The sequence below is a fragment of the Trichechus manatus genome, unplaced genomic scaffold (genome assembly GCF_000243295.1).
Source record: "Trichechus manatus latirostris isolate Lorelei unplaced genomic scaffold, TriManLat1.0 scaffold00034, whole genome shotgun sequence".
In the NCBI taxonomy this organism is placed as follows: Eukaryota; Metazoa; Chordata; class Mammalia; order Sirenia; family Trichechidae; genus Trichechus; species Trichechus manatus.
The window spans coordinates 18,709,878-18,734,829 of NW_004443970.1; the positions used below are offsets into that span (position 1 = coordinate 18,709,878).

General features: G+C 34.2%; 2 protein-coding genes across 2 annotated transcripts in view; both read left to right on the top strand.

Annotated features, from left to right (window-relative positions):
- The window catches only part of LCORL (ligand dependent nuclear receptor corepressor like), a 210,617-nt gene that overhangs the window by 177,879 nt on the left and 7,786 nt on the right, over positions 1 to 24,952 (top strand). The window lies entirely within an intron of this gene.
- Positions 23 to 13,115, top strand: LOC111820333 (uncharacterized). Its single transcript, XM_023730246.1, has 2 exons — positions 23 to 4,104; positions 4,801 to 13,115. Exon 2 carries the CDS (start codon positions 4,838 to 4,840, stop codon positions 9,644 to 9,646), a length of 4,809 nt encoding a protein of 1,602 aa, XP_023586014.1. The 5' UTR covers positions 23 to 4,104; positions 4,801 to 4,837; the 3' UTR covers positions 9,647 to 13,115.

Sequence of the window (24,952 nt, forward strand, 5' to 3'; positions counted from 1 at the left end):
ATTTAATTTCATTTTTCATTTGAAAAATAAGCTAATGTGTAAGGTTAGAAAAGAAAAGTTGGAATGCAACTTAGAGCATGTTTATAATGTGCACAGAAAAAGCTCGAGAATGGTAATTTTGGTTTAAATGTGCTGGTTAGTTGATGTTATGACTACTTTAAATTTTAAGGATTGTGACACACTCCTACTATTGAAAAACCTCAGTGTAACTTTAATATATTTGCTGCTGTGACATTTCAAAACATTTTCAGTTTATCAAAATGAATTACAGATTTCATTTTGGTGGGCGATACATTATCATTTTGCTAATAACCAAATTTGCAGTTTGTTCAGGGTCTTGAATAGATTTACAAATATTTAACAGTAAAGCTGTTTTGAACTTTCATTAATGTAAACTCTATTAATTGGGTATTTAGAAGCTGGGCAGTACATTTTAACATTTATTAGATTCCTAAGAGAGACCAGTCATTTTTATATAGCAGTTTTAAAGTACAGCTCAGAGTTTCCATGTTGGATTTATGGAGTATGCAGTTTTAGTGGTACAATTAAAGCATGTGCCTCCATGGAAAGGATGAGGATTTGCTTTGTATATTCAGAATTCTCTGAGTGCCCCTTTTCTCTGTTAGAATTCAGGTTCTGATCATCGAAGCCAGTTTTCCTAAATCCAAAAGGAATACTTCTAGCTGAATTTTAAAAAACAAGTGCACCTTGTCAAATGCTTGTGTTCTTACACTTGTGTTTGTGTGTATTTAATAATCACATATACATGTAATACTAAAGAGATTCTCAGCTATTAAATTTAAAAACTGCTTACATATTTTTAAAGAAACTGAAGAGTGAGAAACTATACCACCAAGTAGTTATTTGGTCTCTTAGATATATTTTCAGCCCTCTTCAGCTGTTAATGTTATCTGCATACTAGGATATGAATCCTCTTGATCCTCCCCTCCCCCAAGAAAATATACATAATAGATTACAAAACAGCAGATGTCAGGGTCATCTTTCTTTTTAAAGAATTAAGCCATATTTTGTGAGGGCCAGAACTTGGATTATGTAATATATTTCCCCCTCTCCCCATTGAAAAAGTTAAAGCTAAAGTGAAAGTTTCAAACCGATTTTATTGACCTCTTTATACAGAATTTTACTTCAAAACTTTGGGGGCTTGAATGCATTACATAATATTTATATTGTATTGAGGTTTTTTATTCCTCACACTATATTTACATTAAATTGATTGAGAAGTTTATAGTAAAGGGAAACTTACAGAACACTTTTATATCATTTAAAAGATGACCTGACCAAAACCTTTACAGGATTCATAAAATCAGGGATCATTTTGCTATTGACTTCACAGTGATCAGTAGTTTTATAGGTAATATTAGAGTTAATTTGCAGCATTTTAGTACTTGTATTATTTATTTTTGGTCAGAATTAGCAAATTAAAATATTTTTTGATAGTCTATAGATAATGATCAACCCATAACTTTTAAAAGAAACAAAATGTTTCTAATTATTGAATTAGCTTTTGATTATTCAAACTAGGAAAGGCAGGGAAATTTATGGGTTCCCCTTCTCCCCAGTGATCCTATTAAGATATTCTTTACGTTAAACTTTCAAAGTACTTTATAAATTTAGTTACCAGTTACTACTTATTGACAGTTTTCTGAAAAATCCAGTTTCAGCAGATTTTTAATGAAGGTGAAAGCAACCCTTATGTGCTTTCTACTTATTTGAATGTTCCTCAAATATTTTATACTTAAAAAAGAAAGAAAGAAAGAAAAGAAAAAACAGTGCCTCTGTTTTTAGAACTACTGCTCAGTAAAGTTGTTTAAACCATTTCTGGTAGCTAATGACAATTTTATATTAAATTGTATACTAACTTTAGTGAGACTGATTTTTTAGTTGTTTACAGTACAAATACTTGTATTTGTTTTTTAATTGCAGTATTTCCATTGTCTCAGTAATTTAGTAAAACTCTGTGGCTGCCTTGATTTTGACAGATTCTGTTAATATAAACTGATTGTTAGGCAATTAGTTATATTTATGCATAAATCAATTGCACTATAATTCACGAATTATTTATTACAATATTTTCTAATGAATTCATGTATCTGTCTTGTGTTGTAAATGTACTGTAATTCTGTTTCTACTTTGTGTTGTTATATATCTAAATCTGATTGTATGAATTTTAATTGTTCAGTTAATGTGTTTCTAGGTTGTAATTTGTAGTAAAGCACTTCAATGCTTTTGCACATAAATTTACAACACTGTTGGTGTGTGATTGATTTACTCATTCAGTAAAAGAAGAAAAAAAGCAAAGAAAAAGACTGACTACACTGACTTCTTTGATTCACTTTAGGAAGCAGTTGTATTAACATTAATGTTAGAAATTTTCTGAAGAAATATTTCAACAACAAGACTTACAATGGGTGAAATGGATAATATGCAGAAAATAGGCAGGATGTTTTAGTTGATAAACAGGAAAAGGTTAGAAAAAATTTTGACATTAAAAACAAGGGATCTATGAAAAATAGAATTTTAGAAACTTTATACCATCACTTGGAAATAAACTCTAGGTTTGAGACTTTTATGTGTATTCACCTGTTAATTGGTTATATGATAGATTTTTCTTTGAGATTCTCACATGCAAGAAGTATGGAAAAGAAAAAAAATGAACCAAATTTAAGTATATGGTGGAGTTCTGTAAGAACTTAGATATGAATCTAATATTGAAATATTTAATTGGTAACTTTATTAAGTAATTTTTTATATAGCACTAGAATGGGATGTGGTATATTTGGAATTTCATTAATTTAAGTAATAAACTGAGTAAGAAAACTTTTGAAGCATAAACTTCCTTGGAATGTCAGAAAGGGGATATCAAAATCTTCCAGTGTTTTTATAATAATTTTGAATTTTATCAACTTGAAATTATAACGTTTCTCAGAATACTTAACACTAGTCTTAGTTTTGATTATTTTTATTTTATACATGACTTTACTAACAGAAAAAAAGCCTGTCAGCGTTTTAGGAACTATTAGCATATTAATCTCTAAAATACAGTACAAGATATTATCTAAGAAACATGTAATTTCTCTTTTTAATTATTAACAGATTTACTTAATAGGTGACAACATAATTTTAAGGAAACTGTTGGAGTACGCTTAACTTTTTGTGTTTTCTTTCAGTTATGTGAAAATTATAATTTTTAATTTGATGGAAAAGAGTATGTTATCACTTATCTTAATATTTGATAGCTATCATTTCCCCATACCTTTGTTCTCAACATATATTTTTTGAATTTTCTAATAATGGCTCTTGGAGGTCACTTTACTCTCCCAGCCATGATAAAATTTACAAAAAAATATTTTCTAAAAGGAAAGGCTATTGGAGTCATGTCCTGTCTTCATCTGTTTGGAAGTGGCAGTGGACTTCAAAAGGTTTTAAGTAACTTCATAACTTCTCATTTTGTGTGATAGCTTCCTGATGTCAAATTACATGCTAGCTAGTTTTAGTGAGACTTTGGTTGAATCTAGCAAAGTTATCTTTTTTCCAGAAAAATTTTTACAAATGTTCCAGATTTGCTTTGATGTTTTTGTTAGTCAAATAATCTAATTTTACAAAATGTAAATGGGGTATTGCATACTTTTCTGTGACATAGATTAAGCAAATTTTAGGGACTAGAATAAAAGATTAATTCCACTTTTCATTTTAAAAGAAAATTCTTTAATTTTTAATATACATAATAAGTCTTTATTTAAATAAAATACCTTGTTCAGTAGCAGTTCATAATTAGCATATCCCAATTCCAATCCTAAATAAAATTTCTAGAAACTGGGCACTGTTAACTACAACAAATCTAAAAAATGAGTGGAAGGCTAGTTTCATGTACAGAGTTTGGTGATATGTTTAATTAAAATAGATACTTTTCTGAAACAGAATTCTTTAATATGTTTTGTTTTTCTTACTGCTGGCATTGGATTAAAAAAATTTTTTTGTAGATTTCTATGTTGGTTGCTAAGCAATCCTGGGTCTTAGTTAAAGTTAGATTCATATTAGTTTCTGCAGTGGGACATTTTCCAGCATTTGAAATTAAATAATTAGGTAAGTAATGCCTTTAGTTTTGATATAATTAATTTAGTATTTAAAATCTATTAAAAATAGGTTGTATTTTTAAATAGCTTAAATTTTAATTTTCTTATTAGGTTAAAATGCCTATGATTTAACCTTAGGTGAAGACATTTTGTCATTTATCTTAAATCTAAATCCCTTAATTTTTCTTGTGACTATGCATAGCTCTCTTTTATTAATACTTTTATATTTACTACTTTGAAAAATATCTATTTTAAATATAGGAAAGATTTTTGCTCCTACATTTTAATTCCCTTATTTGCACTAATATGGACTGATTATTAATCATAAAAATAACTTATAAAATGTCCACTTTGCAAAAAAAATTAACTTCTTTTGAAGCACTTTCCATTAAATATTCTTAGTATATCCAAAGCACTAAACATTATCAATATGTAAGTATAATCCTGCGTATAATCATCGGCATTCATATTACAAAATAGGGCTTTGCTTTGACTCATACGCCTTATCATAAGAAATTAATTATTATCAGTGCTTCATTACGTTTTTGCCAAACAATAATCAAGAGGTCACTATTGCAACAATGTAGGAGTTAGGAGTCCAGCAATACCAAAATCTCTTTTGTTCAAACACTGTTAAGATTAAAACTCCTTATACTATTGGTATTTTTGCTGTAATTTATTATTTTTGTTTGATTTTTATTTTTAGTTCAACTGTTGATGCAAATTCAGAGGAAGCTACTAAAATGGAAAAAGAAAAATCAGCATTAAGCAAAGTTTTGGAATCTTTGTGCATACATCACCAGCAACAAATTTTGGCTATGTTGAAAATTCTAGTTCAAGAGCAAAATGCTGCTTCTGTTTGCTGTTGTAATACATCATATGCTGTGTCTTCAGAATCTCAAAAGCCCCTAATTGAGGATGATTTACGTGGTCTATATTGTAGTTGTGGGGAATATAGACTGGCAGAAAGAGGGTGTTTACAGAATGAAAGACGAAGTCCTGGGTTAGCACCTCTGTCAGACTGTATCAAAGATTTACATTGTTTATCTTGCCAAACTGTAACTATTGAACACATTGAGACAGTAGTGAATAGAAGAATTTCAGACCGTTATGATTCTCTCAGGTGCTGTTCTGGACCATTACCAAACATTCACCCTACAAAATCAGCCTGTCATACTCCTCCTTTGTCAAGGGAAGTATGTGATGTTTCGATCAATCTTAAAGACGTGTGTAGATCTCGAAGTCCCTCACCTCCACGATTATCACCTGTACAGACTGAAGAATTTGAAAAATTGAAAGATGTTATTTCAAAATTTTCAGCCTTAGAAAATAACAAACTTGAAACAAACATTAACCAGCCTCCATCTCTCATACCAGCAGAAGTCAGCAGTGACAAGGATGATAATGAAGGTAAAATATATAAAACTAAAATATCCATTAACTCTGATTCTTTGCTCTTGGGAGACAGCAATAATTATAATACAAATCAGGAAAAAAGTGAAAACGGTTTAATTTTTCAAGATTTAATGGATCGTATTAATGAAAAATTAAAGTTAATAGAAACTACAGATATGACAAACTTTGTGAAATCATCTAGTGGTGATTGTAATACAGATAATGATTTAAAATTGGGAAATTTAATAACCTCTCTCTTGCACAATGCAAAGGCCAATGATTACAGTTTTATGGAATTACTGAGTCAACATGATAAAAAAGTAGAAAGTAAAATTATTCAGACAAGATTTCAAAAGCGGCAAGAAACCCTGTTTGCAATGCACAACTCTCCTGATTCACCCGTATTTAGAAGGCAGTCTTTACAGTTAAAAAGAGAACTGGCTAGTCTTGATGAAAATTTTATAAGAAAAAGATACACTGAAAAAAAATCAAGGAAATCTATGCGCAATGGTGAGAGATTTTCAATGGACAAAGAAGAAACCTATCGTTACCAGAGGGCTTCTTTACAAAATTTTAAAAGCCATCAAGATAAAAATCATGCGGAAACATCATTTTCACGAGATTATACATTACAATCATTGCAACTACCTCTTCATAGTTTAGAAACTAACTTGACTTTTGACACATTTTCAGAAAACTTTAAAACAACTCCTGAGAAAATGAGCAAAAGAAAATCACGGGAGAAATCTGCAGCTGGGGGAAAAAAAATACAGAATTATAGGGAGAATCCAAAATTAGAGAACATTCATACTCCTTCGAAAAGTGATGGTCCTGGACTTTTGAGTAGAACTAAACGAAATATCGTGCCTCCAGGGTGGTATTCTATCTATGTGACAAATAATTATGTATTTAAAAAATCTCCTAAGGCTAAAAGAGTATCTGAATCCATACCAAAAAAAGATACAGTGAAAAATATTCAAATTGAAAGCTCACACAATATAGACCTAAACAAAATTGCAATGCATTCTAATTTACAAGTTGTTGTCGAGCGTTTGGAAGATACAATTAATATGGCCCAAAAGTCTTGGAATAATAATCAGCCATTATCAGAAGGATATAAGACTTCCAAGAAATTGATAGATGATGCCCATGGTAAAGACCAAAATGCTGATAGAAATATGACTCTTAACATGAGTAGAATGACATGCAAAGAGCAGAGTGTATCAAAACCTGTGTTGGCATCCAGCAATATTATCAAAAGCAGTCACGTGCCTACAATGGATTTGAATAATAAAAGACTTGATAATCTGAAAAAGTCATCTGTTTTAGATACGGGTAGCTTGATTTCTAGGGTTGAAAGTGTACCAACAAAACATGAAGGAATTGAAAGCTCTTTTTCCAATTATTCTAGTCCTGTCAAACTCATGTTTCTATCTGAGGTTAAAAGCAGTGAAGCAGTCAAATATATTTTAACTTCAGTTGGTACATCAGAATCAAATATTGATCTTCCTTCTGAAAAGAGTCTGAGCCGTCATGTAATTGAAAAAAAATCAGAAACAAATAAGGGTATCCCAAATGCAAACTTTGAGAATTATAGTTCTAATCATAATGGTGTTGACACTCCTCAAGGAGAACTAAACAAATTTAATTGTGCAAAACAAATTGCAGAATCCTCTACAATGTATATAGCTGATACGAATAGTAACAAGCCACAAGAAGAACCTAAGGAAAATTCAAGCAGTGCAATTGATTCATCTTTTAAAAGAAAACCAGGTAGACCTAAAAAAATAGGTCCCCAAGTTGTGAAACAGATTAAGCGACCAATTGGAAGACCACCAAAACCTAAAACTGATCAAACAGACATCACTATTGGTGAAAATGAGGCCTCTAATGCTGAAGAGAAAAGCCCAGAATCACTCATATCAGAAGTAAAAGAAGGTCTTTACAAAAAGAGTATTACAGTAACTGTTATTTATGGACGGTCAAGAAGAAGTAAAAGATATGTTTCTGAAGGAAATGTAAACATAAACAATGTTATGTCTTTAAACAATAATGTTGCTGATTTTTCGACTGAATATAGTAGTCTGAGACATATTAGAGATCATAAAATTGACTCGGCTGAAAGAGTAAGTGCTGTATCAGCTTTGACTACTGAAAGTGAAATCTTGGGGTCTGGCTATGAATATGTTAGACCTATCAAGAACAAGTCTGTAATACCTCACCTTTCCAAGAACATTATTCGACCAAATCAGAAGGCTTTGACAGTAATTAGGAAGCCTGGTAGACCTGCAAAAGTGAAAATCTCTGGCATATCTGTGACTATTAATAGAATTTCACCTCAGGAAAGAGAAGTAAGTATTAGCAGCTGCTTACCTCCTTTAGAAAAGGAGAATATGTTAGGAAAAAATCTCCCTGAAGAAAAATACGATCACCGATGTAGTAAAATAGATAGAACAAGGCACACTGACGCTGACATTTTAAAGAATGGATCAAAAAGTATGGTTGCTCCTATACCTTTGAGACACTCTATGAGGGATAGAAAACAAGCTCTGCATTTTTTACATTCATTAGCATCTTCTAGATCTCTTATTTATAGAAATGCTCAGCTCCATAAATCATATAAACTCCATTTGCAGAAAAGTAAAGGCCGGAAGGAAAAACATAGGCAGTCAAGGATAAAAATAGCTTCCAAAGGTCCCTCAGGAGCTAGAAATTCAAGGAATGCAAGAAAGTGTTTGGAAGATAACAAATTAATACCCATTGCGGAAGTATCCATGGATCCTATAATTTCATCAAACCCTTTACTCAGGTGGTGGGCTTCTACTTCAAATGATTCTTTATTAGAGGAATTAAACAATAGATTTGAGCAAATAACAAATGCTTGGGTGCAAGTGAGTGGAGATGAAGCTGAAAATTGTGTTTATAAAAAAAGAGAACACATTGAAAATGATCATTTCAAAACAGCAAACCCTTTGGAAACCTGCCTTTTGGAACTTCAAGTTTCACCTGTAAAAATGCTTTTTCAGAAAAAGTATGACTTAAATGAACTCTGTACCTGGTTTATGCAAACGACAGAAACGCAGTCTCTTTCATTAGTTAGAAAAGCAAATGCTCGAAACCCTTTGGAGGTAATAAATACCAGGGAAATTAAATTAGGGACCAAGCATTCTGATTTTAATACTAGCCCCTTCAGAAAGCACTTTAAAAAATTTGCACTATCCTCTCCTTCAAAATCAGCAGGGAAATTGCATATATTGCATAAAATGGTTAGCTCTCCTGTCTTACATGCGAAAAGTAATTTAACACTAGCAAGATTAAAAAGGACCGAGTTTAAAAAGTTGCAGCATGAAAGGTGGAGAAGAGAGAGAAAGCTGCGCAACCGTGAAACGGTTGGTTGGAACTCTCAAAGGAGAAACTTAAGATTTTTCTGCCAGAACCAATTTTTAAATAAGACTGAGGAAGGAACAAACGTTGACATCCCACTCCAAGGAAGCAGCACAGTAGATAATCAGTTTATTTTGCCACCTGAGATCAGGGATGACTTCCTGCAACAGGCAATGCCTGGCTTCAAAACACATGCTAGTTTAGAGAATAAATTTAAGTCAGAAACAAAGGAGAATGGAACAAATTGCAGCCAAAAAGAAGAAAAGGGAACAAAACTAGGAAATGTATGTACAAATAATTGGAGGTCAAAAACCTTAAAAGATTGTAGAATATTTTTGAGGAAGATCAACTATCTTGAACACAGAAATACTTTTAAGTTAAATACAATCATGTACTCTCCTGAACCTATTGATAGTGGAAGTAATCATCAGACTCATATAGAAGAATCAAAGCGCTTTACCTTAAGATCCCATTCTGCTAGGCAAAATTCCTTGAAAAAACAATCTAAAGAAATAGAAAATGCTAAAGCAAATAATCCTTCTACCAATAAGTTTGCCAGCCAACTTGGCAATAGTAAATTAAATAAATACGTTAACTATGACAAGAATCCTTCTGATAGTTCTGTAGTCCTTAGCAAATTGAGCAAAAGAAAAAGACCACCTTGGAAGACCACAGAAATGTCAACAAAAAGACATAAACAACAGTCTTGCAAGAGTGGACAAATGACAAACTATTATTCAAAATCCCAGCTAGGTAAGTTTTTCTCTCCTTAATTTTAAAGTTTCATTGTAGGTGCCTTGAGTCAAGTATAATTGATGGAAAAGGAGCAACTGATCCAGTTTTATTTTCTAAAATATTTGGACAACCTAGTTTCTTGGCACCTAGTATGAAACTCATGAAATTAGGTGCTGCTACATAAACCAGTGAAGTGCCTGGTGGTGCGGTGGTTAAAACGCTCGGCTGATAACTGAAAGGTCAGCAGTTCGAAAGCACCAGCCGCTCCTTGGAAACCCTATGGTGCAGTTCTATTCTGTCCTGTAGGATCGCAATGAGTCGGAATTGACTCGATGGCATTAGTATAAATATACCAGTACCATTCCCCATGTCTTAATGTACCCAGGATTTCAAGCATATTAAAATCTGCTAAGTTGAGACAGAAAGCTTCTAAACATATCATTAATGTAAAATATTCTCTCCTTTTGAATTTGATAGATCTAACTTAAAACTTAAACAATTTGACTCTGACAGATAAATATGTCCAGTAATTAACTAAAAATTAACTACTACACTACAGGCTAAGATATATTTATACTCTTGATAATGTAATAAATAACAATAAGACCATGTAAAAGAAGTAAAGACTAAATTGATAAAGATGATCATATCTAGTAGGCCTAGGAGCTCAGTCTCATGTTGACCATTATGCTGTCATGCCTTTTGGTGCTGCTTCTGGGACCACTTTAGGACACAGGTAATTTGAAAAGTGTCATGTGAACAATATGTTTTTCTCAGTAAATCAAAAACTAGTTGAATATTCTTTTTCATATTAGACATTGAACTAGTTTCCACAGATACAAAGATGAGCATTCCTTTCCACACATAGCCTAATAAAGGAGAAAGAGTCATACACAGGTAATTGTTAAGGTAATGCTAAATTCAGAATGCAAACTGAAATTACTTCAGCAAGTAGTTGTGTGCTTTATTTACTCAGTTATATGACCTTTAGTGCCGAAAAGACCTTTGTGCCTCAGGGAGACTGTCATCCTCAGAACCTAGCGAAAATTGGATGTGAGCACTGCGGTTGCCAATGTAGCCATTTCCACCTGTGCTTAGTAGTAAATGCTAGATGATGTGGGATGTTTAGGAGTGTAATAGCACTTATTGATACTTCCCTGACATGAAAGGGTGCCAGGTTACATTTAGAAATTTAAGGATATTTTATCAAATAACTTCAGTATTACTTTGCACATTTTAGGGAAACTTTTTTGGGGGATTTAGGGTGTTATTGGTTTTATTTTTGTTACCTTTTACCCTTTTTAAAAGCTAAAACCAATATTAAAAGCAGTAATTAAACTCTAGAGTTTTAATAGGTTAAATTACTATGGCCCCCAAAAGTTAACTATGTAACGGAATAATTTAAAATTTACCCACTTCAGTGATATCTAATGCTCAATTATAAAGGTGGTCAAAGTAGTCTTATGAAAGATAAATCAAAACTAAAAAGAATATCCTTTGTCTCTTGCCCTCAGGATTACATTATAACAAAAATAACATCATTAATAAATACTCTGTGAGAAAGAAAAGAGGGTAAACAATTTGATAATGATTAAAAACAGCCACTACAAAAAAAAGCAACTTATAATTCACCTAAAAATACCCACACATATTTTAAAAAACTGTCATGAATAAAGAGTAAGGTGTAAAGTTTCATTTTTAATTCTCTATCCCATCCTCATTTCATGCTTGTTACAGTTTACCAAAGGTAGTTTGTATTAATTCATTTTACAACAGAACCATATTTTGTCTTTCCAGCTTCTTAACCATTGTTTCTTCCTAAGGAATAAGTATAAAATTTATTTTAATATGATTCTTCACCCTGTAAATATGACATCATCCTAGAAAAGTAAAATGGAAGATGCCTTATTATTGCTGTTTCAAATTAATTTCATAATACTTTTGAGATATTTAAAAATTTTTAAGTATCATATTAAGAGTCATTTTTTACCTACCCTTTTTTCATTTTTTAAACTACTGGTACTATTTCCTGTTCTGCTTAAAATTTTACTTATCTTTTACTGATAACTTTCCTTCTTTATTTTTCAATTTTTTTTTAATCAGCAAGAATTTCTTTTTTTTTTTTAACAAAGTTGTATTTATAGCAACATTTGTTATATTTATCTGATTTTTAAATGTTTTCTTAAAGTGTTTTTTTTTTTTCCTCATTATTCTTGGTATTCCATACTTCTTTTTGCCGTTTTTGAAAATGATGCTAAAACTCATTACTAGTTTTATATGTGTTTCTTCTTCAATTAGCAACTGGAGACTTGAAGGAAACTTGTAACAACAGGACTTTTCTAGAAAAATTTCTAGGGCAATGTATATAGTAAATTATGAAATCTCTCTTGATGAAAAACCATGAATGTCTTTATTTTTATACATTTTGAGATTAACTATCCAGATATAATTTAATATATAGGAGTTTTACAATTTATACTTCACCACATTTGTACTGCTGTATAGCAAGTATAGACATGGAGAGAAGGAGAAAGAAATGTAATTCTTGACCATCATATTCACAGTTCAACAAATACTTAATGAGACCCTACTGTGGAACATTCAAAAAGTTCCCTTTCCATTTAAGTGAGAAAACAAGACCTACATCATTTATTTATTCATTAAATAGAGTGTACTTTATGTTTTAAGTGTGTGCCAGGAGATAGAATGATTAAAGTCATGCCTTTTGCTCTTATGGAGCTTACCATCTCATGAGGAGAGAAGAGTGAATTGGTAGTCCCAACAGACAGATGAGTACTATGGTAGGAGCGACATTTGGACTGTAGGAGCATGTAAGAGATAAACAACCCAGATATAGGGAACTAAGCAAGTTTTCCTGTATAGTCACATCTATGCTGAGGCTTGAAGTATGCAGGCCTGTTAGAAGTCAAGAAGGAAATGTTTCAGGCAGAGCAAACTACATATGGAAAATCTGGGACAAAAGAGAGCATGGCTTCTTTGTAACACTGAGTAATTTCACTGTAGTAAGTTCACAATCGAAATCATAGATGAGGGATTGTGGTGGAATGGCGAAACATAAAGCTACTGAGGGAAGCCTACTCTAAATTGTGAGGTTAACATCAGTTAATGAAAAGATGTCTTGATCTCTAACGTTGTTGGCTGCCGTCCAGTTGTCAGCCGTGTGTTACTTAGTACATCTCCGTGGGGTTTTCTCGGCTGTAATCTTTACCAAAGCAGATCACTAAAACTTTCTTCCACAGAGCCACTGGGTGGGTAGTGGCAGTAAAGGTGGCAAATAGATAAATTTGAGAGAGATCAATGAAGCAGAATCATTATGTCTTAGAGAGTAGAGGAATAAAGGATAAAATCTAGGTTTTTGGTTTGAGCATCTGGTTAGATGGTAGTAGCATTCAGTGAGATATAAGAGAGCACTCCTAGAGAAGTAGCAGAAGGAAGACTTGGGGTTGAAGGCAGGTATTAAAAAAAAAAAAAAAAAAGTTGTTTATATACCAGAGGAAAGAAACCAGTGGAGAATGAAAGGTTGAAGATACAAAAATGAGATGGGAGCAGTGGAAAAGGAGTGAAGCTCCTGAGCTGATTACTGAGGATAGGGTCTGAAGCATCGTTAGAAAGGTTAGACTTGGTCACATCTCTCTTAAAACATGAAGGAAGTGGGAAAAATTATGTGGGGATGCAAATGAGTTTATAAGTTCATGGGCAGAATGTTGAGGATATTATAGTTTTTTGGTTATGTTTTCTATGAAGAAGAGGTAAAGTAACGGTGGGATTGAGGAATATAGATGAGGTTTCAAATATTTGTGGAGAATGGGTAAGAGCTGTCTTGAGAAATACATGACTTCACAGCTGTGTAGTTTTATCTCAGCTGCCAGGAGATAAGCTTGAAGAAAGGTGGACCCTTGCATTTTAAAGTAGTTGAGCTTTGGTGGTGCAGTGGTTAAGTGCTTAGCCACCAACCAAAGGGCGGCGGTTCAAACCCACCAGCCACTCCTTGGGAGAAAGACGGTTTCACGGCCTTGGAAACCATATGGGGCAGTTCTACTTTGTCATATAGGGTCACTATGAGTCAAAATTGACTCGATAGCAATGGGTTTCGTTTGGTTTGGGGCTCACCAAGAGGGTATAACAGAAGGACAAAGAGATCGAGGCAAGAATATATCCTTTATTTTGTGAATAGTGGAGTTTAAAAAGACTTTCAAACAGTAGCACACAGTATAGATTTTGGGGCAAAATGGGGTGTGTGAATAACCAGTTACAGGAGATGATTTTTGAGGTGACAAAGGCCCAAAATGGAGTGTGGGTATTGAAAATATTAATATAAAGCTTTTTAATATCTGTATCTTGAGTTCCCAAAACAAGTATGTGATATGTATCTTTTCCTAATTGATAAATATCTGGATGTAAACAAGCTGATTTTGAACATCTCAGAGAATTTTTAAGGCTAAAATAAACTAATGTGAACTTGAAGCATTTATACTAATAGTATTCATCCTAAGGCATTTTCAATTTTCCCATAAAAATTTAGAAATTGAAGTAGACACTTTGTATTGAATTCTGAGATGACTGAAAACAGTTCAGTTTAGCAGCTTGTCCTGTTTTTTAACTCTGTCCACAGAAATGACTGAATATACACTCTTTATTCCCCATTCCGGATTCTGGTTTTGACACAGGTTTATAACTGATGGCTGATTTCCAACTAACTGGTATAGTTCTTCAACTACAACAATGCATCTTCCTTTGATCCTGCTTTGAACATTTTACTACACTTTCTGAGGCCTAACTTAAGATGTTCTTTTAAAATTGTATGATTGAGGCAATGCGTGGCACAGGCTATCCTTAAGCATTTTAATATAATGTTTAGAGGTAGAGTTTCTTCATGTGCCATTGTTCAAAATCATAATTATCATTAACGGTAAAACCAAAAGTGAATGATTTTCCAAATCGTTTTGATAGTAAAACATTTCCAGTATACAAACATTTCCAAAGATGTATTCCAAGGAATAGTAGTCCCCCAAAATGCTCTATGTGCAAAGGGTTCAGTGGTCAAACTGGGCAATGCTCAGTTCTTTCTATTGTTCTTCTTAAGTCACAGTGCCCTGTTAGCATGTTAAATCACATTCCCCAGGCCTTACCATTTAAACTGTTAGTATCCCACAGGACACAGTTTGGGGAACGTAATTCAGAAACACCACTCTACATAGTTGCCTGCAAGGGTTTCTCTATGTTTTACATTAAGTTAGGGTAATTTAAATTAAATTTTAAGTGCTTTGTTAACACTTAAGAGAACACTGTGGTATATACCTTGAAGCCAAAGATGATTTCATTCTGTTTGGTCTGTATATTAGATTTTCTTTCATGTTGAGTTAAGAACAGCTGTGGAAGCAGTCAGTTCAGGAGGCTGTACTATCTATATTACACATCATAATGAGAAAATACCTTACTATGAATTTGGGGAAACATGTGAGATCAGTGTCTCCTCAAGTACATGTCCATAGTCTTCATTTGGTAAGAACTGGATAAAATGAAGATAGATATTTTAATATAGAAACTAATCAGTTCATCAACATAATATTCTTTTTTTATATGGGCTTTATATTGCCACTTTGCTAATTGCCAATGCCATAAGTAAAATTATTACTTTGACTCTGTTTAAAGTATTTTAATACAATCAGGAATTTTTAGTTAATACACATTCTGTTTACAGTTGGGTTTTGGTTGTTTTTTTTTTATCATAATTTTCTGATAAACTGAGTAAAGAGAAGAGTTTTAGGTTTTGAAGTGTTTCTGACTTTTGCCACAATACTTTACAAAATATAAAACAGCTACTTTGATAATCCAGTGTGTTGATGTTTTGTCTTAGAATTTTTCTTGAATATTTTATATCCCATTGCTTTTTCAACCATTACTGAATTTTCAGGATATTCTGCTTTACTACTAATTGCCCCATATTTTTCCTAGAAAACCATTCAGCTTATTTTACTAACATTGGATTTGGATTTGCCAGGCATTGGGTTAGATATTAGTCATAATGGAACTGAAAGAAGTTATCTAAAAGATATCTCAAGTTGTTTTTACTTTGGCAACATATAATTAGTGTGACTTGAAAAAAGACAATTTGGTTGATTCTCCATACTAGTGGATATGGAGTACAGAACTATTTTCAAGCATAGGATTAATTCTCTAAATTTGGGAGTCCAGCCAAAGGCCTGTTTGTGTAAATAACGTTTTACTGCAACACAGCCATGCTCAGTCATCTACATATTATCCATGGCTGTTTTTGTGCTACAGAAACTGAATACCAAATTGAGTAGCTGCAACAGAGGCCATAGGACCTGCAAAGCCTAAAAATATTTACTATCTGGCCCTTTGCGGAAAAATTTTGCCAACCCTGCTTTAAATCATTAGAATTTTAAAATGGCATGGCTAGGGAAAGAAATGTCATGAGATTTCATTTAATAGATGGAGATTATTCGATCCCGTTCATCCCCAACCCTCCATCCGCTCCCTCCCCTCCCCCCACAGTACAGTATATTTCTTATACTTTCTGACATGTTAGTGTTTTTTTTTTTTTTATCTTTATGGGACAAGACCTGTTGTTATCCAGCAGAGTGGTGCTGGAGGAGTCATGAGTGCCAATTTTGTTTTGTTTTGTAAATCTTTAATCTCCCTGCAGCTTCCAAGCCTGCTTTTTCTATCTGAGGTAAGTTCAGGGGTTGCCTTTTTCCTCTTAACCAGCTGCTACTACCTGTTAGAGATTTATTTCAGTGCTTCGTTTGTATCATGATAAGTTCCTGTCTCAAAGTCCCTTCTCTCTCCCTCTTTTCTTCCTTTTCTATTTCTTCACTTAGGAATACAAAATTCTTAGTTCAGATTTCATGGCTACCTTTCTCTCTCTCCCATTTTTTCCCAGGCAGTAAATTGTTCTCTTTATAGTGGAGCTGAGGATTCCTGTGATTATCGTAACTGTAAGCCTGCTGAATTCACCTATGGTTTAATTGGGGATGAAAGGGCTAGGTAGGTGTGACAGTTTCATCCTGCTAGGTTTTTTGTTTGTTTTATTTTAATTAGCAACTTGGCTATTTTCTCCCCCACAATTCCAGGCAACCTGGAAAACTGTTTGCTACTTTCTGTGCTGTACAAACATAGAAAGCTAGATTTTAAAAGCTTGTTTCTGTAGATCCCATTAATTTATTTATTCAAAAATATTTGTCTCCTATGTGTCAGGCAGTATGCTAGACGCATAGGGTATAATGGTGGACGAAAATAGATATGGTTTCTACCCTCATGGTTCGATTATTTGGAGACGTAGACTTGATTAAATAATTACACAAATCTGTTGTCAGTTAGTATGTGGTGCTATGAGAACTTACAGGGAGATGTTATCAAGTCAGGGAGGTGGGGAAAGAGTTCCCTGAGGAAATGGCCATTGAGCTGAGCTCTGAAGGGTGAGAAGAAATTAACTAGGCCAAGTGTCAAAGAACTGGTAGAAGAGGAATGACTTCCCAGGAAGAAGGAGTGGCATGTGGAAAGAACCTAAGGAGTGGAATTCGGGGAAGGTAGGAGGGATAAGATGTGGCCAGTGGGTCTAGAGTCAAGAGAACAAGGAGTAACATGATGCTAGGTTTGGTGAGGATTGAGAAGTAAGTAGAGGAATAGACTATATAGATTCTCATAAGCCATGTTAAGATGTTTAAGTACTTTCAATGGCTTCCCACTGCACTTAGAGATTAAACTGGGAATGGATGGGGACAATATCAGATGCTTCTTTCTAAAAGATCTCAAACTGTAAATAAGAGATTGCTGGGTTCCACCCACAGAGATTCTGATTCAGTAGGTATGGGGTGGGGCCCAAGAATTTACATTTGTAACAAGTTCCCAGATGTTGTTGCTGCTGCTGGTCTGAGGACCACACTTTGAAACCACTGGTGTAGAGTGCAGAGCGTTGTAGTGGTGACAAGGAGATTAATTATTTACTAATAGGAGCATAATGTTATAAATTTCCATCTAAGCACTACTTTAGCCGCACCTCACAAATTTTGCTCAGCTGTGTTTTCAGTAAGTTCAGAATACTTTCAAATTTCCCTTATGATTTTTTGTTTGATCCATGGATCATTTAGAGGTGTGTTGTTTAGTTTCCAAATATTAGGATTTTCTAGATACCTTTCTGTTATTGATTTCTAATTTAATTCTGTTGTGCTCAGAAAATAAGCTATGTATGATTGCAGTCCTTTTAAATTTACTGAGGCTTGTTATATGGCCCAGAATCTACCTAGATCTGTCTTAGTTAAGTGTTCTCTGTGTACTTAATGTGTATGCTGCTACTGTTCAGTAGAGCGTTTTATAAATGTCAATTAGGGAAATTGATTGATAACTGCTTTTCAAGTCCTTTACATCCTTACTGAGTTTCTGTCTACTTCTTCTATCAATTTTTGAGAGAGGGTTATCAAAATCTGAATTTTTCTATTTCTCCTTTTAGTACTATCCAGTTTTGCTTCATGTATTTTGAAGCTCTGTTATTAGTGCATACATATTCAGAATTGTTATGTAATCTTGAATTGACTCCTTTATCATTATGCAATGAACCTCCTTATCCTTGGAAATATTCCTTGCTCTGAAGTGTATTTTGACTGATTTTACTATAGTCATTCCAGCTTTCTTTTCACTAACATTAGCATGGTATGTCTTTTCCCATACTTTTATTTTAACTTATGTGTGTCTTTATATTTAAGGTGTCTTTCATACAGGCAGCAATAGTTGAGGCTTCCTTTTTTATCCAATCTGACAATGTCTGCCTTTTAATAGACCACTTACACTTAATGTGATTATTGATATGGTTGGGTTTAAATCAACCATTTGTCAATTTGTTTTTTATTTGTTCCATTCGTTTCTTTGTTCCCTTTTTCCTTCTTTTCCTGACTTCTTTTGGACCTATTGAGTATATTTTATTCTTCCATTTAATCCCTTAATTGGATTTTTTTTAAGTGGCTGCCATAGGGCTTACAGTGTTGTTACATGCTGTTGAGTCAGTTCTGACTCATAGTGACCCTATGTACAACAGAACAGGGCTTACACTATTTGTCATTAACTTATCATAGTCTGCCTTCAAATAATATACCACTTCCTGTATGTAGGTCTAAGAACCTTACAACAGTATATTATTTGCATTTTTTCCTCCAAGCCTTTGTGATATTTTTGTCATATATTTTGCTTCTGTATATTATAAATCCCACAATACATCACTGTTTTTGCTTTAAACAGTCAATTATCTTTCAAAGATATTATTAAAATAATAAATATTTTCACACAAATTTACTATTTTTGGTGCGCTTTATTTTTGTTGTAAAGATCCAAATGTCCACCTATTATCATCTTCCTTCTTCCTAAATAACTTCCTTTAGCATTTCTTGTAGCTTAGGTCTACTGTTAATTAACTCAGCCTTGCCTTTGTATGTCTGAAAAAGTCTTTATTTCACTTTTGTTTTTGAAAGATATTTTTCTTAGTATTGAATTCAACTTTGACCCTTTCTTTTTCTTTTAGTACTCTAAAGATGTTGCTCCACTTTCTAGTAGCTTGCATTGTTTCTGATGAGAAGTCTGCTGTCATTCTTATTGTTCCTCTGGCTGCTTTTAAGATTTTATTGCTTGTTTTCAGCAATTTGATAATGAAGGTGCCTTGACATGGTTTCCTTCATGTTTCTTCTGCTTGGGGTATGTGAGTTTTTAGTTTTCATCGCATTTGGAAATTTCTCAGTCATTGTTAATTCACATATGTTTCTATCTTTGTTTCTGGGATTCCAGTCACATGTATTTTGTCCTGCATATCACTGATACTCTGTTCATTTTTGTTAATTTTTTTTCTCTCTTTGATTCATTTTGGATAGTTAACTATTTCTGTGTTTTTAAGCTCATTAAATTTTTCTTTGCCAGTGTCTAATCTGTTGTTTTTAGGATGTTTTTCTTTATGTAAATTATATATATTTTTTTACTTCCAGAAGTCAAATTGGGTCTTCTGTATATCTACCATATTTCTCCTCATCATGCTCATACTTTCCTCAATTTCTGGAACGTATGGAGTTTACATAAAATACCTGTTTTTATAGCCTTGTCTGCTATCATCTATGTTATTTCTTTGTCCATTTCTATTGATTTATTTTTATCCTTATTATGGGTCATATTTTCATGTTTTTGGATTAGATGCTAGACATTGTGAATTTTATGTTGTTGAGTGCTTGTGTGTGTGGGGGGATTATGTTGTAAATATTTTGGGGCTTTGTTCTGGAACATAGTTAAGTTACTCAGGAACATTTGGCTTGCTTTTATTAGGCAGGTCCAGACAGCCTTTAGTCTAAGATAGTAGTTCTCAACCAGAGATAATTTTGCCTCCCTGTCCCCAAGGATATTTGGCAACATCAGGAGACATTTTTGATTGTCACAACTCAGGGGTGCTATGGGCATCTAGTGCGTAGAGACCAGGGATGTGGCTAAACAATCTACAATGCGTAGATAGCCTCCCACAACAAAGAATGATCTAGCCCAAAATGTTAATAGTGCCAAGGTTGAGAAAACTTCTTTAGGGCTAATTTGGTGGTGCAGTGGTTAACAGCTTGGCTGTTAACCAAAAGGTCGGCAGTTCAAATCCACCAGCCGCTCCTTGGAAACCCTATGGGGCAGTTCTGCTCTGTCCTATAGGGTTGCTGAGTTGGAATCGACTCGATGGCAACGGGTAGTGAAGCAATACCATCTGAGGGCTCTACACACATTTGTTAGGAGGTCTTTTCATTTTGGGTGGTGGGAACACAAACTATATCCAGCCTGATGTGATGTCCAAGGATTATCTGCCTGGTCCTTTTCACAGTCTTGGGAAATATTCAAACTGATCAGTATTCATCTACAGATTCTAGGGGATCTCTTGGAAGCTCTTTCTCTTGGAAGCTCTCTCCTCTCCTGTACTCTGCCCCACAAATTCTAGTCACCTTGGTCTCCCTGAACTCCAAATTCTGTCTCCTCAATTCAGGGAAACTTCTGAGCTCTGTTTGGATTCCCCTCCCTGTGTTGCAGCCTAGAAATTCTCCAGGAGTAAACCAGACCAATTTGTAAGGCTTACTTAATACGTTTCCCTTCTTTCAGGCATCAGTGCACTTCCTGCCATCCAGAATCTTAAAACGATCCTCCCTCCCTTCCTCTGTCTCTTCTTCCTTCCCTTTCTTCCTTCCCTCCTTTCTTTCTGTCTTATTTAAGGTGAGTTGTAAATCTGGTTCCTGTTACTCCTTCATGGCCAGAAGCAGCAGTTCCAGGTGAATTTTTTCAGCAAAGATGTATCAGTTTTCTACTATGTGCTAGGTCTAATACTAGTTGCTAGAAATAAACTGTTGAACAAGACCAACAAGGTTCTCCACTTTCATCAAGCTTGTATTTTAGTGAGAGGGAGAAACAAAATAGAAAACATGAAGCAGTTATAAATTCTGTGTTAATGAAATTGGATAATAAGGAGTTTATAGAGGCAGCTACTTTTAAGTGGTCGGGAAAATCCTCTCTGAGAAAGTAACATGTAAGCTGTGGGTAGAGTTATCTAGGATATCATTGATGACTCACACTGTGACTATGGATGAGAACTCCTAAAGAGACAGTGTAGAATAAGAAGAAAAGAAGACCTGTGACTCAGCCTTGAGAAATTCCAACATTTATTAGCCAGGTAGTGTAAGATGACTTGCAGTGGAAGTGACCGATAAGAGAGACAAAAGGAAAGCCAGCAGTGTGTTTTGTTTCAAAAGCTAAGAGAAGTTGAGTTTCAAGAAAGAAGGAATGGCTACCAGAGTTGAATGTCCCTAAGAGAGCAATAAAATTGAGAACTAAATATTGTTTATTACATTTATCAATGTGAGGGTCCTTGGTGACTTTAGTGCTGTTTTCATGGAGTGAAAGACTGGAAGCCAAATTGGAGTAGGTTGAAGAATAAGAAGGTAAGAAAATGGAAAGAGTGAATATAGGATAACTCTTTAAAGTAGTCTGGCTCTAAAAGTGTTAACTTGAGGAAAATGAGAGACTGAGTAAAGTTTTCTTTTTATTTGTTTGTTAAAGAGAGACACTTGACTTGTTTAAGCACCATGGAAAGGATCCAGTTGAGAAGAAGAGATGGTCAGTTATTCATCTGCTGCCACAATAGTGCTACATTACAAACCATCCCAAAACTCAGTGGCTTAAAAAAATAAACATTTATTTTGCTCATGGGTCTGTGGGCGAGCAAATTAGACTGAGAGGTTCTTCTAATCGACTGGGCTCCCGCACGTGTCTTGTTGTTAGCCGCCTATCAGGTATCTGCTCCACACGTCTCACATCAATCCAGCAGACTAGCGCAGGTATGTTCTCATGGCAAAGGCAGGGGTATCAGTGAGCAGAAATGTCCAAGCCATTTATCAAGCTTCAGCTTGCAGCATATTTGCTGACATCACATTGGCCAGAGCACATGGGTAAGGCAGAATGGGAAGACACTACAAAATTATAGGATGAAGAGACTGAATATAGGGATGAGTAAAGAACTGGTGCTATTAATACAATCAGACTGCCACAGATGGTGTATCAGAAGTAAAGGGGAGCAGGAGTTATTATGATCATTGATAAGTTCCTGAGAAGGCAGATGAGAACAGAGTCCAAAACATCCTAAGTCATGTGAACTTCTGCATTCTTTACTGTTAGTTGATTGGCTTTATTTTAGATCAACAACTTGCTAATTGCTTTTAATTTCACATTAAGTTAGTACTGTAATTTCCTTTTTTAATAATTTTTTAAAGCTGGCTGAGTCACAGTTATGTATTTGTTGGCTATTTGAATGCTTATTATATTTAAGACACTGTTTTAGGCACAGTTTGGTTGTACTAAGTTAATATACAAGTTCATTGAATGCAGGGAAAGTCTTTCGGCTCCTACATGGTCAAGGATATCTTCTAAATGGCTTTGCAGAGCAAATTGCGTTCATTGATTTCTGAAGAAGATTGGTTTTGTGCCCTTGATCTGACTATAATTACGTTTATTTTCCATTCAACTAAAACTTCAAGTAGATATCATATTTCTCAGTTAAAAAAAAATTTTTTTTTTCCACTCTACATGTTCTTGTGTGAATTCTTGATTACCATGGTTTGCTCTGATAGTTTGCTCTTAACTAGTTATGAAGCACCTACTATGTACCAGTGTGCTAATCGCTGTGTCATCTTTATATTGGGGGGAAAAAAAAACACAGTAATTTTCCTAAAATTGTTCCAAGTAAATTGCAAATCTAGAATTGTAATCCAACATTATCTTATTTCAAAGTCTTGTTCTTAAACACCATGTTCTGCTTCTACTCCAAATAATCACACCAGATAATTAAAAGCAAGTCAGAAGAAAAATCTGACTTAAATTCTCTTAACAATCTACCAGGGCCTTTAAATTCATCAGTATCCTACCAAAGGAAATTTTACTACTGAGATAAACTGTCTTAAAAAAAAAAAAAAACAACAACTGTACAATCTCTTACAGAGTATGCCGACTAAGAGAAAAATATTTACTCAAATTTTAGACCTCATGGTCACCCTTGACAGACATGTTTACCTGGCCAGATCCAATGGTTTTTACATTTGACCTCCTTTAAGCCCAGAGATTCAGAATTAAGCTGTTGTACCATTATCTGTCTACACAAATTATGGCAACAATCTAATATGATGGACATTGCAGAAACAAACCATACAGATATACATACCATTTTTATTCCTAATAAAAACACATGTGCCTTTTGATTTTTAATTTTTTGTTATAAGTACTAGTATTAACTCACATTTATTGACTATTAACAATGTATCAGCAGACCAAGAATTTTACATGTAGTCCCTATGCCAAGTGCTTTACATAAACTCATTTAATAATCACATTATCATTATGAGGTAGGTGCTTTCATTATCTTCGTTTTCCAGGTTAAAAAAAAAAAATTGGAGCTAAGAGAACTTCAGGAACATGCATTCAAGCTGGTCAGTGGTTGGATTCAAGATCGGAACTCAGGTTCTACAACGCCTCCTCTGCCCCAACTTACTAAAATCCTCATCCCTGAAGACCTATTTCAAGTGTATTTTCTCTTGATTCTCCCACTCTGCTGTGATTAATCTGTCTTTTCTCTGTAATCCCTTAGTTCTCAGTTACTCCTTTTATATTTATCACATACTGCTTTTTCAGCCTGGTAATTTATGTATATTTTCTCTGCCTGCCCCTTACTAAGCTACAGAATCCTCGAGAACAGACACCATCACACTTTTTTCAATTCCTAATGTATTAGTTAGGTACTGCTCGGGTATTTGAGGGAAGAGTTCTGACCGAAGCTACCAGTGGACCTGGTTGATGAATACATGGCAACTCCTCTTAGAACTCAAACGCTACTTTGTGGCAAGGAGGTCCACTATATAAAGACTCCTGGAGCTTCGGCACCATCAATATCAAAGAGTCCAACAGACTAATCACTCTTCATTTTTGTAACTTATGCATCAGAAACCTGGGAATACAATTACCCCATCATGAAGGTTCTCTGATTTAGGTCTGTGCATTTAACAATCCTATCAAGATACGTGAATAAATTCATGGAGACAGCAAACTCAAGGGTAGTGCTGAACCATAGTAGGTATTCTGTACATTTTTACTGAGTTAACACTGGAAGAGGTATTCTGTGGAGGAAGTAACCAGTCATCCAGACCTTGTAGTTAAATAGACGAATTCAAATTTGATGATGTTGGGTACATTATAGTAACTACTCAAATCCTGTAAGAGAATCCAATTTATCTATGCAAACAGCTGACTTCCTTCTCCCTTTGAAAAGATGAACTTGCATTCCCTGAAGCCCTTGACCTAAAGAATACTGTTACAGTAGCTCAAAAACAATTCTATGCCCTGATATATTTTTTTTCCATGAGAAGTTGAAAGAGATGAGCAGAAGCTCCTTGCTTAGATAAATGCTGTGATGCTGTGAGGAAACTTCATGTGTACAGCTGTCTTGGGTGGAGTCATGGCTACTAGCCTTTGGGGATAACTTTGTGTCTGAAATCTGTAAACCAGGCACTTTTCCACTAATCTCATATGTATTGTGAAGAAATAGGTATTAACATGAAGGTGGAGTCATGACAGAAAACAACCCAATACCTCGGCTACTAACGAAAAGGTTGGCAGTTTGAATCCACCAGTCACTCCTTGGAAACTCTATGGGGCAGTTCTACTCTATCCTCTAGGGTCACTGTGAGTTGGAAGTGACTTAATGGCAATGGGTTTATTTATTTTTTTTAAAGATTTAATATGTTGTGTAGGGTAATAGAGCA